Source organism: Monodelphis domestica, chromosome 3 (assembly GCF_027887165.1).
Source record: "Monodelphis domestica isolate mMonDom1 chromosome 3, mMonDom1.pri, whole genome shotgun sequence".
In the NCBI taxonomy this organism is placed as follows: Eukaryota; Metazoa; Chordata; class Mammalia; order Didelphimorphia; family Didelphidae; genus Monodelphis; species Monodelphis domestica.
Genome location: NC_077229.1, coordinates 13,512,665 through 13,530,862, shown reverse-complemented (window position 1 = coordinate 13,530,862; position 18,198 = coordinate 13,512,665). Strand labels below are relative to the sequence as shown.

Below are 18,198 nucleotides of genomic sequence, written 5' to 3'. Positions count from 1 at the left end.
TCTAGCAACTCTTTGGAGGCAAAGAATTAGAAATGGAGAGAACGCTCATCAGTGGGGGATGGCCGAAGAAGTTGTGGCAGAATAGTATCGCTCAGTAAGGAAGGATAAGTGGGCTGGTTTCAGGACAACCTGGGAAGACTTGTGTGAACTGATGCAGAGTACCGTGAACAGGAGAACAGGAGACGGGAGAACCTGGGACACAGCAACAGCGGAATTGTCAGGATGAGCCACGGTAAGGGACTCGGCCACTCTGCTCCAAGACTGTTGTGAAAGATGCCAGAGGGAAACACTTGCCACCGGTCATGTGCACAAAACAGGAGCAGACTTTTCTAAGAAAAGGACCCACGTGCAGATACAGAATACATACATAGTTTTGTTCAAGTTGGATCACTGAGGCTAATATGGAGCTGGGGAAGCTAGGGCCTGGGCCTGAGGCCTGCTGCTGGAAACAGGCTTGTTAGGCAGAGTCATAGAGCGGAATTGGGACTGGGAGAGTGGGGCCTGGAATGGCGCTTGATAGTGTGCCCCGGAGCTCTCCCTACCTCTCCCTCTCCTTCCCTTCCCCCCTCCCTCATTCCCTTTTCTCTCGCTTTTTCTCCCTCTTCCTCTTTCCCCTCTTTTCTCTCTCTGTCTCCCCCCCTCCCTCTCTCTCTGTCTCTCTCTGTCTCTCTCTGTCTCTGTCTCTGTCTGTCTGTCTCTCTGTCTGTCTCTCTGTCTGTCTGTCTCTCTCTCTCTCTCTCTTTCTGTGTCTCTTATCTCCCTCCCCTTTTACTCTTGCTTGCTTAATGGGCCCACGAAGCCCAGTCAGAGCTCAGTGCTAGGCTGCCCTCCCATTGTGAGTTGGGGATGATGATCTGCTTCTCTCTGGCTGTGTCAGCCCAAGTACCTTCCTGGGTGTGTGGCCCTACAGCCTGGAGGGAACTGAAAGACCCCAGGAAGTGGAGTAGCCTAAGGAAAGGAGCCTTCCGGCTGCCTGGCTAGCTTAGCTTTGATTGCTCCGAAGACACCACAGCTCTGGGGGAGGGCTGGGACCGCCGGTTCCTGGAATAGTCGGGGGGGGCTCTTGGTGAGTTCTTTTATGATAACAGCTGTTTTCTCTAGAAAAGCCCCTGAGGCTGCTCTGGGCCCAGGTTCCATTGGGACAGTCCAGTCAGGATTCAGTGGGTCACAGAGCATTGTTACTCCGTCACCATTCCTAGCTTCAGAGACCCCTGGAAAGAATGGGAGCTTGAGCAAATCTGACCGATTATTGGAGCTCCTGGAGGACCAGGGCCTTGTCTTTCTTCATCTCCGTAACTCCTTTGGGACCTGGTGCAGAGCTGGCTGCTTGGGTCAGGAGTTGGCCGAGTGGTGGGTTCGCCTTGGTGGCCCTGAGTGTCTAGTTCTTCTTGAAGCAGTGGGTTGGGAGCCTTGAGGGAGTAGTGGTTCTCCTGTCTGGGTCTGTGACCCCATTTCTTGGCAGAGATCCTAGAGCAGTTTGTCATTACAAATGAGGAAACTGAGAGTGACTTGCCCCAGGCTCACATAGCTAGGAAGTTTTTCGAGCTGAATTTGAACTCAGTTCTTGCTGACTCCAGGCTGGGGGCACCTTCCACTGCTCCACCTGGCTGCCTCCTGAGGGAGAGAAGTTTGTATGATCTTGGCAAAAAGAACAATAGTAACCCAACTGCCTTTGAACATGTACCTCAATCGAACCTCATGCTAGCCCTCTGGGATATTTGGGAGGTAGGTCTGTTTCGAAGTTCTCAATGCTACAATCTCCTCCATTTTACAGTGAGGAAACTGAGGCTTAGCTGCTCAGTTAATTCGCTGGAACGTGGTAAAGCAAAGATTGTAATCCACATTTTTCCAAAGCCGCAACTTTTTCTCTTCCTCTTACTGCTGCCCTGGGAAAGGGGGCAGGAAGTCAGGGCAGTGCCACAGAGGAGGAAATCGACTGTGTTCTCCTTTTTTGGAATTCATTAGGCAGCATAGATAATGAGTGGCTTCAGCAGGCGGCGGAGGCCAGTAAAACGCCAGGTGAAACCTCCTGAGCCCCGGTCTGTGGTTTGAGAGCTTGGAGAGCACCGAGGATTGTTCATCATCCAAGGGCCCAGTGCTGCTGCTCTGTGGAGGGAAGCAGGGCCTGTGCTCGCAGTCCCCAGCTAGGAGTGGTCCCCTTCCTCAGCTTCTCACCTGGGGAGGCCAGACGTTAGCCCTGCTCTGGTAGTGGGGGAATCCCCTCACCTCTGCAGCTCTGTAAGCTGTCCCCTTACCCCTCTGAGTGTGCAAGCCCTCCTGCCTGCCTGCATGCTACAGCCGAGGAAGTGGAGAATCAGAGAGGAGCCTCAGTGGCACACGGCTACTAAGGACTGCTGTGATTTGTACCTGCCTTTCCTGATTCCCAAGGCTTTGCGGTTTTGTGATTTAAAATTATGTTAATTGAAGGGAAATGGCCGACTCTTCGGGGCCCTGTGGACCACAGCATGCCAGGATTGGCCACGGGCTTTCCTTGGCAGAGATCCTGGAATGGTTTGCCATTTCCTTCTCCACTGGAGTGAGGCATACAGAGGTTAAGTGATTTTCTTAGGGTCAAACAGCCAGTGAGTGTCTGAGGGCATATTCGAACTCGGCTCTTCCTGTTCTAGGCCCAGCGTCTGCTCCCTCTCTGCCTGTTTAATTCCATTGAAGCTCTTCATTCTACAGAGGAGTCTTGGGCCCAGAGAGGCCAAGTCATTTGGTAGATGTCAGAGGCAAGTAGTAGATTCCACATGGTCAAGAGCCCTGACCTGGGACAGCTTTGGGAAAGCCACTGGCGTTTTCTGAGCTTCCCTTTTCATGGCTGTCCAGTGGGGATGGTGCCCTCTTGTGCCAAAGCAGAGGCTTGTTTCTTTTCTCAGTACCTGCCCCAGCTGGTCCCAGATGGCAGGAGGGTGGGAACAGCCCTGAATTTGTGCCGTGGGTGTGGGCTTGATCTCTTCTGTGGCCCTGGGGACCAGCTCTTGCAGGCTGGCCATGTTCTGGACTTCTGGGCCTGCTTCTCAGGCTCCCCCTGGAAAGGAAGGAGGGTGAGGAGGCTGGACAGGACTCCCTCAGTGGCCTCGCCCCACTCCCTCCGTCCCTAGGGCTTCCAAGTGCTGGTGTAGGCCTTGAAACAAGAAGCTTGCTGGGGATTTTATGGTGGAGACTCTGGGCCATGCTGGGGGCAGGCCCTCCCGGCTCTGGGCTTCTGTGGCCTCAGATCTCTGAGCCCATCATTGACGGCGCCAGGCTGACTTCTGCTGTGCCAGGCTGTTTCTGCCCTGAGGAGCCAGGCATGGCACAGGAAGGGACATCCAGCTCCCTCATTGTGTGGGAAGGAAGACTGAAGCCCAGAGGCCTTGGGGAACTTGTCCTAGAGCAACCCCCCGGGACATCCATGGCCAGGGAGGGCCCGTGCCACCCCAGACTTTGCCTGGCTGCTAGCCCAAGAGGCCTACGATCTCTGGGGGGCGTGAGGGGGGTGAGGCACATATTCTGATCTGAGTAATACAAATGAACCAAGACCGAGCGGGAATAGGGGGCTCAGAGGTCAGGGGACCCTGGCACACGATAGCCGCCCGATAGATCTCTCTTCTTTGGGAACCGGAAGAGGACAAGTGTTTAAGCCCCTGCTGTGTGCCAAGCTCTGGGGATACCAAAAGAGGCAAAAGACAGTCCCTGCCCCCAAGCTAATTTGGGAGTGGGGAGGGGGAACAGCAGGCAATAGCTCTGTGCCAGGATAGGCAGGAGATCATGAGCAGAGGGAAGGCCGTTAGGGAGGTGAGCCAGAAGGCCAGGAGGGGACGAGGGCCGGAGTCCAGGCAGGAGAGAGTGGCCGGAGCCCAGAGATGGAGGGGCTTGTTCATGGAACACCACTGGACTGAAGGCCGTGTCAGAGTAGGCCAAAGGGCTCCTAGAGGCCGTAGGGAGCCCGTCTCGAGCAGTGGGGGGCAGCGCCTCCAGGGAAGTCATTGCAGAGGCTGTGTGGAGGCTGGTGGGCCAGCAGGACTTGAGGCTCTGCACCAGGTGACCCACATGGGTTCCCAGGCGGCTACTGGACAGCCAAGTCGAGGTTGGAGAGGCAGTGGGAGATGGGAGGTTGGGGCAGGAAAGGGAGGCCCGAGCATCCCCCCCAGAGTCCATGGGCGCCGAGGACACAGCAGGTGAGTGGCGTTGAGGGACAAGGGAGGGGGCGCCCTCTGGAGGAGAGTCCTGAAAGCGTAGGAGAGGAGCAGAGACTGCGGAGGGCAGAGAAGGGCTGCTGCGCTTGGCAGCTGAGATCATTCGTCACCGTGGAGAGGGACCCTGGACAAGCACTTCCTCGCCCTGCCCAGCCCTTGCCCATCTTCTGCCTTGGAACCAATAGAGCGAGCAAGAGGAGCGTGGTGTCGGGCCAGTGGCTCTTCCGGGAGTTTAGCTCCAGGGAGCAGAAGAGAGCCGGAATGGAGGGGTCCAGTGGGGGCACAGCAGGGAGTGAGCCTGGGGAGGGGGGGTGGAGCACAAGAGAGGGAGGGGACGATGGAGTAATGGGGGCCCCTGAGCAGGAGCTGCTGCCCCCCCATTTCACAGTGGAGGAAGCAGGCAGGCGACTTACATGGCTTGCTCGGAGTTCCGCAGCGAGTGAAGGAGGCCGGATTTGAGCTCAGGTCCTCTTGGCGCTCAGCCCAGCACATTCTTTGCCGTGCCACGGGCTGCCTCTGAAAGGCCGGGCCGAGGAAGATGAGGTCCTGAGGCTGCTCAGGACGGTGAGAACGGGGCGGAGCGAGCGAGCCGCGGGGATCCGTGAGCTCGGGTTTTCTCCGAGTCCTGGGACTGAGGTGACTTCCTCAGGGGCGCCTGCGGGGCTCGCAGAGCCTTGGCCTCCCGAAGCCCGGGGCGGACCCGGAGAGGCCAGCCTGCCTCAGAATTCTAGACAAAAGCACTGTCCTTCCCCGAGAACCCAGGGGGGCTCCATTCTCCCTGAAGCCCGTCCGTCCCGCAGGAAGCCTGGACAGCGGGAGGCCAGAGGGGCCCCCTGCACGGTCTTGGCGAGGCCTGGCGCTGGCCTCCGATTCCTCTTTGGCAGTGACGGTGTTAGGGGTGGTGGTCCCCGAGATTTCCAGCTCTAAAACACCATCAGGCTGGGAGTTGGGGTGACCAGGTAGGGTGCGGAGCCAGTCATGGAGCTGGCATCTCCGTTTACAAGGAAGAAAGCCGAGGCACCAGCCTTGGGGCCACACAGCCCAGAACGGGCCAGACCAAGCCTTTGGGTCAGGGAGTCGTCCTTTGTTCAGCCGCAGGCACCGGGCTGGCCCTCGCTGTGTGTGGGCACCTGGGCCAAGGAGGAGAAGGAGCCTGGGGCCTGTCCCTGCTCTCCGGGCTTCCATGCCCCAGAAAGAGCGGGGGTGGCCCGGGGGTCTGGACGGCAGCGAGCCCAGGGGGCGATGGTGGCCTGGGGCCCCCCCTCTAGGCCGGAGGCTCGGATTCTGTAATGCTGACAGTGAAAGAAGTGCTGGCGGGGAGGAGGGAGAAGGCACCAGCGGCCAAGGCAAAGTCACAGAGGCGGGGAATGGGGCCCTGGAGTGAGAGACACTGCAGGAAACGGGGCCTGGGCCTGGAACGTCAGAGAGACCACTGCTGGAGCTCGCTGAGCCGGCGGTGACTTGGCCACACTTGTGTCTTGTGGTTGGACTCCAGCATCTTTGGCCTTCTGGCCCGGGGTCTCCTTGGCCCTTGCCCCCTCTGGGCCCATGTAAGCCTGACCCTGAGCATCCTCGGTGAACTCGGGCCCCCGCGGGCACTCTGGAGGGGCCGCCACCAGAATGTGGCGCCTCGGGCTACAGGGAGAGAAGACGGGCACCGTGTGGAGAGCCTTAACGCACCCCACACGGCCCCGGGTGTCTCGTGACAGAGGGGATGAGGCCACGTGCACCTCGAGTGTTGGGACCGAGACTCGAATCCAGGTTCCGTGCCCCCCCCCCGGGATAAGGGGAGCCTTGCTCAAGAGAGGCAGCCGGCGTGACGGGCACTGCCCGGGCCCGGGGTGGGCAGGGTACAGAGGCGGAGGGGGCCTCTGGAGGAGGACGAGCTGCTTCCAGTCAGGCGGCCCAGCCAAGCCTGGGAGATGAGAAGAGCCGAAAGGCAGAGGGAGGGGCGCCCGCCTGACGCCCGCCGCCTTGTCTCTGGCTAGGTGTACGCCCACGCTGGCGCCACGCTGGATGGGAAGATGTACATCACGTGTGGTCGGCGGGGGGAGGACTACCTCAAGGAGCTGACCCGCTACGACCCAGACGCCAACTGCTGGGAGGCCCTGCCCGACGGCCCCGTCCGGCGCGCCTGGCATGGCATGGCTACCCTGCTGGGCAAACTGTACGTGATTGGAGGCAGCAACAATGACTCGGGCTACCGGAGAGACGTCCACCAGGTGAGAAAGGCGGGCGGGGAGCGGAGCACAAGCCCCGGGCCGGGCCCCCTCGGGATGGGACCGGACACACGGGCGGCCCCTCAGATGGTTCGGTGCCAGAAGCTGGCGGGGCGTGAGGGGAGGCGGCTGCCCCCGGGGCTCTCGTGGGGACCCCCTCAGAGTGGGAGCTGCCGGCGCCAGCCCGCGGTCGGAGCTTGACGGGCCCTTCAGTCATTCATCTCGACGCTTTATTTTCCTTTGCAGGTTGTCTACTACAGCCCAAGCACCAGGCAGTGGACGGCGGTCTGCCCGCTGCCTGCCGGGCATGGCGAGCCGGGCATCGCCGTCCTGGACAACAAGATCTACGTTTTGGGTGGCCGCTCCCACAACCGAGGCAGCCGCATGAGCTACGTCCACATCTACGACGTGGAGAAAGACTGCTGGGAGGAGGGCCCTCAGCTGGAGAACGCCATCTCCGGCCTGGCGGCCTGTGTGCTCACCCTGCCCAGATCTTTGCTCACAGACCCTGCGCGCCGCACCCCCGACTGGCACCCGGACCGGGGGCAGCGCGACCCCGACTTGGGCTCAGAGGTGATGAGTGTGTCTGACTGGGAGGAGTTTGACAACTCCAGTGAAGACTGAGCCTCGCCAGGAGTCCGGCCCCTCTCTGTTCCTAGGGAAGGGGGGGCGGCAGGGCAGAGGTAAAGAATCCTCCAGGGCCGGGCCGGAGGCAGCCGACGCCTCGCCTCCACCTCTGAAGAGGTCCAAAGCGAGCACAATGTTTCCAGCCTCCTCCTCTTGGCCCCTTGGACTCCAGACTAGTCCGGTTCCCGGAGCTAGTCCAGGGCAGAGAACTGGGCTTCTGATGAGCCGTGCAAAAGGGAGACTTTTTGAGAGAGATTTTAGGCCTCTCCCTAGCCGGCCGACTGGCGGCGTTCAGGAACGTTCGCCGGGCTCAGTCACCTCCTCAGGCCCCTCGAGGAGGGATCCCTCTGCTCCGAAGCTCCCAGAAGCAGGTATGGAGCTGGCTCTGGTGGAGGCAGAGGCCAGCCTTGCCCCACGGCACAGAAGAGGCCTCGGCGGGTGGGTAGGATAGTTGGGAGCGACTCGGACCAGCTCTGAAGATGGGAAGGGCGCCGACTGCGTGGGGTGGGCAGGGAGGGTGGGGGCTTTTTCAAACACTACGGTTCTAAATGAAATAAAATCCTATAGGATGTCTTTATTGCATCCCTGGGACCATGGCCTGGAGCTTTCTTTCTCTGGGGAAGCATCTGAGTTGGAGCTCTCCCAGCTCCTGCTTCCTCAGCTGAGTGCCAGGAAGGGAACACTTGGGTCAGGGAACTCTCCTCTCCCCTGAACACTGATTTTTTTTAAACCTTTCCCTTCCCTTTTATTTTTGTTTGAAAATTTTTATTTAATTAATTTAAAATATTTTTCCATGGTTACATGATTCATGTTCTTTCCCTCTCCTCTCACCCCCCCTCCCAAAGCCAACACACAATTGCACTGGGTTTTACATGTGTTATTGATCCAGACCTATTTGTATATTATTGATATTTGCACTAGAGTGATCGCTTAGAGTCTACATCCCCAATCATATCCCCATTGACCCATGTGATCAGGCACTTGTTTTTCTTCTCTTTCCGCTCCCACAGTTCTTTCTCTGGATGTGGATAGCATCTTTCTCATAAGTCCCTCAGATTGTCCTGGATCACTGCATTGCTGCTAGTAGAGAAGTCCATTACATTAGATTGTGCCACAGTGTATCAGGCTCTGTACAAGGTTCTCCTGGTTCTGCTCCTTTCACTCTGCATCACTTCCTGGAGGTCCTTCCAGTTCACATGGAATCCCTCCAGTTCATCATTCCTTTGGGGACAATAATATTCCATCACCAACATATACCACAATTTGTTCAGCCATTCCCCAACTGAAGGGAATCCCCTCATTTTCCAGTTTTTTGCCACCAGAAAGAGCGCAGCTATGAATATTTTTGTACATGTCTTTTTCCTTATTATCTCTTTGGGGTACAAACCCAGCAGTGCTATGGCTGAATCAAAGGGCAGACAGTCTTTTTTAAAAAATTTTTTTTTCAGACAGTCTTTTAAAGCCTCTTGCGGGGGGGGGGGGGGGGGCAACTGGGTAGCTCAGTGGATTGAGAGCCAGGCTTAGAGATGGGAGGGCCTAGGTTCAAATGTGGCCTCAGATACTTCCTAGCTGTGTGACCCTGGGCAAGTCACTTAACTTCCATTGCCTAAAAAAATAAAAAAGCCCTTTGAGCATAGTTCCAAATTGCCATCTAGAATGGTTGGATCAATTTATCCCATCTGTTTTAGAACTGATAAGTATTGGTTCCAAGGCAGAAGAGCATAAGGGCTAGGAAGTAGGCGGTAAGTGACTTGCCCAGGGTCACCGAGCCAGAAGTATCTGAGGCCCCCCAGAACCTCCCATCTCCAGGATGGACACTAATGATACAGATGTTCAGAGAATTCTTGAGTCTACACCTCCGTTTCCCCATGCCTTCAGACTCGATTTCAGAAGTCCAAGGCACTTGGGTGATGGATGGAATCAGTTCCTCTGCTGCTGCTTCTTCTTGTGCCATGGGAGGGAGCTGTGTTCCTGCTTTGTGTAGGAGAACTTGGGGATGGGAAGGGATGCCTGGGTGGAAAGGGCTGGCCATCCAGAGTTAGCTCCAATGGGCCCAGCTAAAGGCAATGCTAGAACATTTTAGAAGGCACTTTTCACTAAAAGTGCCCATCCCTCTTGTGGCCCTGGCCCTGCCGGGCCAGCCCTGTCCCGAGGCTCTCTTCTTCCCTCCCTCCCTCCCTGCCTCCTGGAGAAGGAACAGGAGGAACTGGAAGCTCCCGGGACATGCTCCTGTAGGCAGAGGGCCTTGTTCTAGACTATGCAGGGCCAGGGGGTGGTGATGCTGGACGTGGTTTTATTCTTAGGGCGGGGGGCCAAGGGGAAGAGTTGGGTGGCTGTGATTGTTTTGGGGATGAAGGTGTCGAGCCAACCTCCAAGCCGACAGTTTCCACTCTGGAGCCCCAGATGTGGTGGAGCTGGTGATCCAGAGGAAGAAGGGCTGGTTTGGGGAGGTTGAGGTGATGAGGGAAGACTCCAGTCTGTGTAGGGGGATGAGTCCAGGGGCCCCCCGGCTCTTGAGCTGGAAGAGACCTCAGACCAGCTAGGCCGACTGCCTCATTGGACGGATCACAAAGCAGAGGGGAAGTGGCTTGGCCAGGGTCACACAGGTGGTGGTGTCATGGGCGAATCAGGATGTGGTGATAGAAAAAACCCTGAGCCTGTGTTCCCGGGATCCTGATGGCAAAGGCTTCTGCTTGAAGGTTTGCACAGCACTCGAAATCTATCACTCGATCTTCAACAACCCTTTGATGTAGGTGCTTTACCCTCACTTTACAGATGGGGAAACTGAGGCTGTGATTTGCTCGGAGTAGCATCATCTGAGGCAAGATTTGAACTTGGGTCTTCCTAATCCTAGCCCAAGAGGACAGGACCGTGCCTTGTCATCCTAGCTGTTTCGATTTGCCTTGTTTCCCTGGTCAGGATTTCTTGGTATTCCCCCCCTCTCCCCTCAGTTTACTACAACTTGAGGTTGGACCCAAGGTCTCATAAAACCCCTCCCAGCCCTGGCTAGGACAGCATCAGATCGGTTTTCATTTTGTTTTTAAATCTCCCTCACCTGCCTTAGAATCGATACTCTCTGTGCCAAGGAAGACCAGTTAGGACCAGGCAATTAGAGTTAAGTGACTTGCCCGAGATCACCCAGCTCTTAAGTGTTTGAAACCAGTTTTGAACCCAAGACCTCCCATCCCCAGGCCTGGCTCTCTACACTCGGAGCCACCTTCCCTTCCCCATAAAATAGGTTTTAAGTGTACTTTGGGCAGCAACAGTTCTGACCAGGCGCTTCTCCCAATTTCCCATAGCCCTCCTGTCCTATGTCCCCATCCCATCCTCCAGTGGAGTTGGGCTTGACAGACGTGGGTTCAGATCTTGCCTCTGATACTTCCTTTGTGACCTTGGACAACTTCCCCTCCCTCGCTGATGGGTCAAAGGAGGGCCTTGCATTGGAGAGTGGCAGTTCTTAGCCTGGAGAGCGATTTCAGGGCACCTGTGAACTTGGGGCATCTCCATCTTCCTTGTAAACTGGGGCATTTCCTTCTATTTGGAACGTAAGTAGCAGCCAGTCTGGGAAGGGGGCCATGACATCAAAGGATGGGAGGGCCTCCAAGCTCCCTCCCCCCTGGAAGGCTATGAACCTGGGAACTAGCCCCACAAGCGTAGGTTGGGCAGGCCCAATGGCCTCTCCATCTCCCTTCTCTTTCCTCCGACATGAATGATCCGCCATGTTTCCACCCGACTCTTAGCTGGCCGAAGAGCTCATGCTTGCTGACGGTGCCTTTCCCAGCGCCCGTCCCCTCGCAAAGCCTTCTCTGGAATTTCTGCCCCAGGACTTCCTGCCAGATTCTCTTGTCCAGTTGGCTTTGGCCCACCCATGGCCAGAATGAAGGCAATGGGACTGAGACTGATGTCCCTTTAGGGCCCCAGAAGGGATCCTGCAAAGGCATGTCAACCACCTCCACATTGAGCTCCTAGAAAGAAGACAAGAAGCTCGGGTTGAGGAGTGATGGGAAATCTGGATCCAAAGAGGAGACCCGTGGGGGCTCACTTCCCCATTCACATTGTTTTCCTGATGAACCGGAAACTCCTTGGGAGGGGAGCACGTGGGAAGAGCGTGTCCGGAAAGTGGTGTTCGCGCGATTTCTGAGCCCCCAAAGAAGGGTTCTCGGGGGGCATTTGTGTCGGCTGCCCTCATCCAGCCGGCCACAAGAAGAAGCAAACGGGGATGTCTGTGACATTTCGGATGTTCGTCCTTCTGAGAAAGGCAGACGCCAACAGGATGACTGTCGGCCGACAACGTCCTCAGGTGTCCCCATATTTTTGGTCATTAAATTAAAAAAAAGTGAGGGGGCCAGCCAGGTGGCTCATTGGATTTGAGCCGGGTGTAGAGATGGGGGTGGGGTTCAAACATGGCCTCAGAAGCTTCCTAGCTGTGTGACCTTGAGCAAGTCACTAAACCCCATTGCCTAGCCTTTGCTGATCTTTCCTGGAACCAATACGTGGTATTGATTCTTAAAAGGAAGGGAAGGGGTTAAAAAAAAAAAGCAAAGGCTGGAAGAAACATTAGAGGCTATGGAGTCCAACCTGATTTTACAGATGAGGAAACTGAGGCCCCAGGACCACATTGGTATCACATTAAAGGGGAGATTGTTCAGGGAAGGACACAGAGCCAGTAAAGCATCCATCAGGGCTTTCTGCTTCTCTTTCCATTCTTCTCAGCAGAAACCTCTATCCCTCCTCTCTCTCTCCTCCAGGCTCAGTTCCTCTGTGGCCCCCTGGGTCCTCTCCTCCTCCTCCTTCTCCTCCTCCTCAGATCAGAGCTTTTACTGGAGGGCATGGGCAGAGGAAGGGGAATAGAGGGCCCAGAAGGGTGCCCACTGCCCAGTGCAGTGCCTGGCACACAGGACTAGGGCAGAGGAGGAAGAGAGGATCTAGAAGGGTGCCCACTGCCCAGTGCAGTGCCTGGCATACAGGACTAGGGCAGGGGAGGAAGAGAGGACCTAGAAGGGTGCCCACTGCCCAGTGCAGTGCCTGGCACACAGGACTAGGGCAGGGGAGGAAGAGAGGACCTAGAAGGGTGCCCACTGCCCAGTGCAGTGCCTGGCACACAGGACTAGGGCAGGGGAGGAAGAGAGGATCTAGAAGGGTGCCCACTGCCCAGTACAGTGCCTGGCACACAAGACTAGGGCAGAGGAGGAAGAGAGGATCTAGAAGGGTGCCCACTGCCCAGTGCAGTGCCTGGCACACAGGACTAGGGCAGAGGAGGAAGAGAGGATCTAGAAGGGTGCCCACTGCCCAGTGCAGTGCCTGGCATACAGGACTAGGGCAGGGGAGGAAGAGAGGACCTAGAAGGGTGCCCACTGCCCAGTGCAGTGCCTGGCACACAGGACTAGGGCAGAGGAGGAAGAGAGGATCTAGAAGGGTACCCACTGCCCAGTGCAGTGCCTGGCACACAGGACTAGGGCAGAGGAGGAAGAGAGGACCTAGAAGGGTGCCCACTGCCCAGTGCAGTGCCTGGCACACAGGACTAGGGCAGGGGAGGAAGAGAGGACCTAGAAGGGTGCCCACTGCCCAGTGCAGTGCCTGGCACACAGGACTAGGGCAGGGGAGGAAGAGAGGACCTAGAAGGGTGCCCACTGCCCAGTACAGTGCCTGGCACACAAGACTAGGGCAGAGGAGGAAGAGAGGATCTAGAAGGGTGCCCACTGCCCAGTGCAGTGCCTGGCATACAGGACTAGGGCAGAGGAGGAAGAGAGGACCTAGAAGGGTGCCCACTGCCCAGTGCAGTGCCTGGCACACAGGACTAGGGCAGAGGAGTGCAGTGCCTGGCACACAGGACTAGGGCAGAGGAGGAGTAGGAGAAGGATGTAGTGGGGAGATGCAAAGGGCCGATAGGGATGCCCATCGCCTAGTGCAGTGCTTGGCGCTAGGACTAGGGCAAAGGAGGAGGGCCAGTAGCAGGCCAGAGGGGTGCCCACTGCCTAGCACAGTGCTTGGCATACAGTACTAGGGCAGAGAAGGAGGGGAAGGTAGTGGGGAGACGGGAGGGCCCGAGGGATGCCCGCTGTCCATTCCCCAGCGCAATGCTTGCCACACTGGACTAGGGCAGAGGAGGGGGGCAGTGGGGAGCGCGATGGGGGCAGGCTGGGGGGCCCTGGCCTCTCGGAGAGTCCCAGAACCGTTCGTGAGGGTGGGGTCTGGGCGGCGCTAGGAGGAGGCGGCCCGAGGCTGGCCCGGGATCAGGGGAGCCGATGTGGAATTTCCTGCCGGGCCCGGCCCCCTCCCCTCCTCCTCCTCCTCCTCCTCCCTCCTCCCCTCTCCCCTCCGCGCACGGCCGCCCGCCGGGCCTCGCCTCTCGCCGCCTGGCGGCCCGAGCTCGGCTCCCCTCACCCTCACGCACTCGTTCACTCGGCTTCCGGCCGCGCTCCTGCAGCCGCTTTGCGCCCCCGGCCCGGCATGGGGGGCCCCAGGGCTGGCGCGGGCCGCCCGCCGGGGCGCCTCCCGTTGCCGCCGCTGTTGCTGCTGTTGCTGCTGCCGTTGCAGCCGCCGGGAGCTGCCCAGGAGCTGAGCCCGCGGGGACGCAACGTGTGCCGGGCACCCGGGTAGGACGCGCCCCTGGCCTCGGTCGGCTCCTGGGGAGCGCGACGGCGACTCGGGGGCCTGGGGGGTAGGGGGACCCCGGGGTGGAGGGAGAGGCGGAGCTGGCAGCGGGCTAGGAGGGGGCGCCCGCGGGCAGAGGGATCCGTTAGGGGAGGCCGAGCGGGGAGCGCGGCTCGACTGGGGATGGGGCCCGGAGCGGGGAGCGGGCCAGGGGCTAGGAAGATGGGGGGCGGGGCGGCGGCGGATGTCGGAATGGGCCGGGGCGGCAGGGACGATGGGGGGCGGGAGCAGGCCGAGCCTGGCCGGGCACTGACGGGGCGTGTGCGCGGGGGGCGGGGAGGCCAGGCCCGGGCATCGGGGCCTGGCTTGGGGATGGGGATAAAGCGGCCGCCGAGCTGGCGGGGAGGGCAGATGCCTGAGCAGCGGGCCCGGGCTCCCCCGAAGGCCGCGATCTTCCGGCCAGGGGCCAGTGACATGTGAGGACAAAGGTGGAGAGGGCCTGGGCCCGGGCAGGACGGAGGCGGGGGGGACAAAAATGGAGGCGGAGGGGGCGCGCTTGGCTCCGTTCCGATGGCCCAGGGGCAGGGCTAGAGGAACGGGGCAGACGCGAGAGCGCAGCCAGCGCCCGAGGAGTGACTGGGGCCAGCGGCCGGTCCGCCCCCAGGGCCTGGGCCTCCTTCGCTCCCTCCCCGCTCCAGACGTGCCTCTCCGGGTCTCCAAATGTGCATTTGGGTATCTGTGAGGGGCGCGAGTGAGTGCGCGTGTGTGAGCGCGCGCGCGGACACAGCCACACGGAGCCAACAGAGAAAGCAGCCCTGGCGCGGCCCCCTCTTGCGTGCGGCTCCCGAGCCCTCCTTCCCCCCGCCGCCGCCCCCCTCTCCTCCTTGCCCTCCCCTCCCCAACCCGGGCCCCTGGAGCTCCGCGACAGCTTCCCCCTCGGAGCCAGCAGCCAGCGCACACAGGCTGTGCCATCTGCTCCCCATCCGCCCCGCCCGGCCAGGGCTGCAGCCTGGCGGGGAGGGGCTGCCCCCATCCCACCCACAGAGCGCAGCCCACCCCGGGAGGGGCGGGGAGCCCCGAGCCCCAAGCGCCCTTTCTCCCGCCAATCTCTGCTCCCCGGACTCCGGGTGGGGGACCCCGCGCCCTGGGAGCTCTTCTGCCGGCCGTCGGGGTGCCCCGGGAGCAGAAACTTCAGGGCCCCCGACTTTCCATGTGACTTCTGGCAAGCGATTTCCCCTTTGAGGGCCTCACTTCCCCCATCTGTACGATGGGCTTCGGCGATGTTCATTCACTTCTTAGCCCGGGCCCAGCGCTGGGGGCTTTGGAGATGGCCCAGGGGTCCCAGGAGGGCTTTCTTCCAGGAGAGCTCTGCAGCCAGCGCCTTCTCTGTCCCATGAAGCCCTCGGTTCCCCTAGGGGCCGCATCTCGGAGACATTCTGGGGGTCTCAGGGCCAACGGTTTCATTTGTAAGCTGTAGATAGGGGCAGACGAGCCCTGGGGGCCCTCCGGGACTTCGGAGAGCCCAGCGTGTGGTCACTTCAAGTCCTGGGATGGGGGGGCACAAGGAGGGGGCAGGGCCCCCCCCCAGCAGTCAGGGACAAGAAAGAGGGGCATAAAGGAGGAAGTCGGCCCTGGCTCACGGAGCTGGTGTGGGGCTGCCACGGCTAATGAGGGGGGCTCTGCCCAAGCCTTCTCTCTCAGCTGTGACTGTTGCCTGAGTGTAGATAAAAGATTCTTGCGTGTGTGACTGAGTGTGTGAGAGTGTATCTTGGTGAATGTGTATCTGTGTGACTGTGACTGTCTGAGTGTATGTCTGTGAGTGTCTGTGACCGAGTGTGTGTGGATGAATGTTTGTGCGTCTGTGTGTGACTGTGACTGAGTGTGTGTGTGACACTGTGTGAGTGTGCGAGGGGTCCCTTCGGCAGTCTGGGGATGAAGCTGCGGAGCTTTCTGAGCACATAGTAGGCAGTTAATAAAATGCCGGCTAGCTGACTGACCTCTGGGCTCCTCAGAATAAGGTTATTAAATGCATCGAATAGAGCTCGGGAATGTCAAGGAAACCCATTGGAGTAAATCCGCTGGGCCGCCCCCTCTGTTTCTCTGTGTGTGCCATGTGTCCATCCCCACACACAAATCCCAGATGCCCAGTGAGGAGTCGCTGGGACAGATCCAAGTCTCTCCAGGCCTCCCTGTCCAGTGTTTCATATTCGTCCTTCTCCTGAATCTCTCATTGAGGCACACACCCAACTGGACGGACATTGGCCTTGGCAGTCAGGGAGGAGTGACCCAAGAAACTGGGGGACTTCTTCCTCCCCTGGCCTTGTTCTGGGGGCCAGCTGAGGGGCAGACGAGTTCTGTCTGGTCCCAAAGGGCAGTAGACCTGGGAGCCCCGGGTCCAAGTCAGATCTGCACTCTGCCAAAGACTCTTGAGATAGTGGATAAAGGACCAGACATGGCTCAGGAAGACTAAGGTTCCAATCCAGCCACATGGTATGATCCTGAGCAGTCATTGAGCCCCTTGGGGCCCCAGCTTCTTTTTCTATAACTTGGAGATCACAATGCCTGGAGTAGTTTAGAGTTGTTGTGGAGCTCCAGTAGGAATGCCACTGATTGGGGAGGGGTCCTCAGAGACAACTGGTCCAAGCCACACTCAACTGAGAATCCTTATTGCAGGGTCCCTGACAAGTGGGTGGGTGGCCAGTCTTTGTTCAAGGCTCGGATCATCATCTGGAAGCAAGAGGTTGGAAGGCTACCTAGAATATGATACACACGCCTGCATATGCTTACACACACACACATGCCTACATACAGGAACAAGGTCTCCCTGCCTGGCTGGAGGGGGAGGGACCAAGATGTAACCTTGAATTCAGTTCAGTTCAGTTCCACCAGCATTTGTTAAGCATCTACTGTGTGCTGGGCGCCAGGGTGCAAAGACAGAAGTGAAGCAGACCCTGTGCTTACCTTTGATGTGTACACAAATAAGTGAAGGGGGCAGTGTGTGGAATGCAATATGGGTAGAATCAGAATGCCAGAACATAGGGTCTAGTCTTGCACTCCTGTGGGCAGAGGGAAGCCATGTAGGAGCAGAGGAATAATGTGATAAAAGTAAAGTTCTTTCTATTCATCAATCCATCCACTATCCATCCATCAACCTGTCTATCTCTCCATTCATCAATCCATCCATCTCCATCTATTTTTCCATCTGTTACTCCATCTATCCATCCACCCATTCACCATCCATCTCTCCATCCATCCATAAACATCCATCTATCCAGCCCTCTATTCACATATCCACCCATGTATCCATCCATCAACCCATCCATTCATCCATTCATCTATTCACCCATCCACCCATGTATCCATCCATGTATCCATCCATCAACCCATCCATCCATCCATCTCTCCATCCATCCATCTATCCATCTATTCATTCATCTATCCAGCCCTCTATTCACCTATCCACCCATGTATCCATCCATGTATCCATCCATCAACCCATCCATCCATCCATCCATCTCTCCATCCATCCATCTATCCATCTATTCATTCATCTATCCAGCCCTCTATTCACCTATCCACCCATGTATCCATCCATGTATCCATCCATCAACCCATCCATCCATCCATCCATCCATCCATCTCTCCATCCATCCATCTATCCATCTATTCATTCATCTATCCAGCCCTCTATTCACCTATCCACCCATGTATCCATCCATGTATCCATCCATCCATCCAATCACCATCCATCCATCCATCTATCCATCTATCCATCTATTCATTCATCTATCCAGCCCTCTATTCACCTATCCATCCATGTATCCATCCATCCATCCAATCACCATCCATCCATCAACCCATCCATACATCCATTCATCTATTCATCCATCCATCCATTCATTCATCCAACAAGTATTTCTTGACTTCTTCCTGTGTGTCCAATCTAGTTCTGGTGCTAAGAGAGAAATGAAAGGCTCTGCTCTCCAGGAACCCACAGGCGAGTGGCTTGTGCAGGGAGGACCCAAGGGAGGAAGGGTGAGTGCTCCAGGCTTTGAGGCTGTGGGGCCATAGAAGGGCACACTGGGTAAGGAACATGGATCCATCTCTGAGGCAGGATGCGTAGAGTGTCTGAGGCCTGCCAACTATTCCTTGGTGTTGAGGCAGCCCTCAGAACTCCCTTCAGTAGGGATGAGAGCCAGTCCCCCCTCCAAAATCACAGCTCCCCTTTCTGGCACTTTACCATGTTCACTTCAAAGGGCACTATGCTGGTCCTCTGTGCCAGGCTTTAGGTTTACAAAAAGGAGAAATGAAATAGCAGCTGCCCTCAAGGAGCCCAACTCACCTGGTGGAGGGGGTGTGTGTCAGAGTAGCCTGACGGGCAGGGTTGGGCTTCCTTCCTGGCCCCTCTGAGTTCCCCCTCAGCTTGAGGTTTTAGGGTTCTGAGCTTCATTGTGCCTCCTGGCATATTACCATCATTTTGGATCCTAACTCTGTGTCATTCAGGGTATTAGTTCTCTCTCCAAGTTTTGTGTCATCTTCAAATCTGATGAGCATTGGGGCAGCTAGGTAGCATAATG

General features: G+C 57.7%; 2 protein-coding genes across 3 annotated transcripts in view; both read left to right on the top strand.

Moving 5' to 3' along the window:
- Positions 1-7,618, top strand: part of KLHL22 (kelch like family member 22) — a 37,418-nt gene extending 29,800 nt beyond the window's left edge. For both annotated transcript variants that reach the window (XM_007490794.3, XM_056821333.1), the window contains exons 6-7: positions 6,170-6,403; positions 6,647-7,618. In XM_007490794.3, the coding sequence (XP_007490856.1) occupies positions 6,170-6,403; positions 6,647-7,024 (612 nt within the window). In that variant the 3' untranslated portion in view covers positions 7,025-7,618. The remainder of the gene's footprint in view (positions 1-6,169; positions 6,404-6,646) is intronic.
- A 5,426-nt stretch (positions 7,619-13,044) lies between these two features.
- SCARF2 (scavenger receptor class F member 2) overlaps positions 13,045-18,198 on the top strand; it is a 28,634-nt gene continuing 23,480 nt past the window's right edge. The window contains exon 1 of the mRNA XM_056821312.1: positions 13,045-13,623. Coding sequence (XP_056677290.1) covers positions 13,079-13,623 — 545 coding nt within the window. The 5' untranslated portion in view covers positions 13,045-13,078. The remainder of the gene's footprint in view (positions 13,624-18,198) is intronic.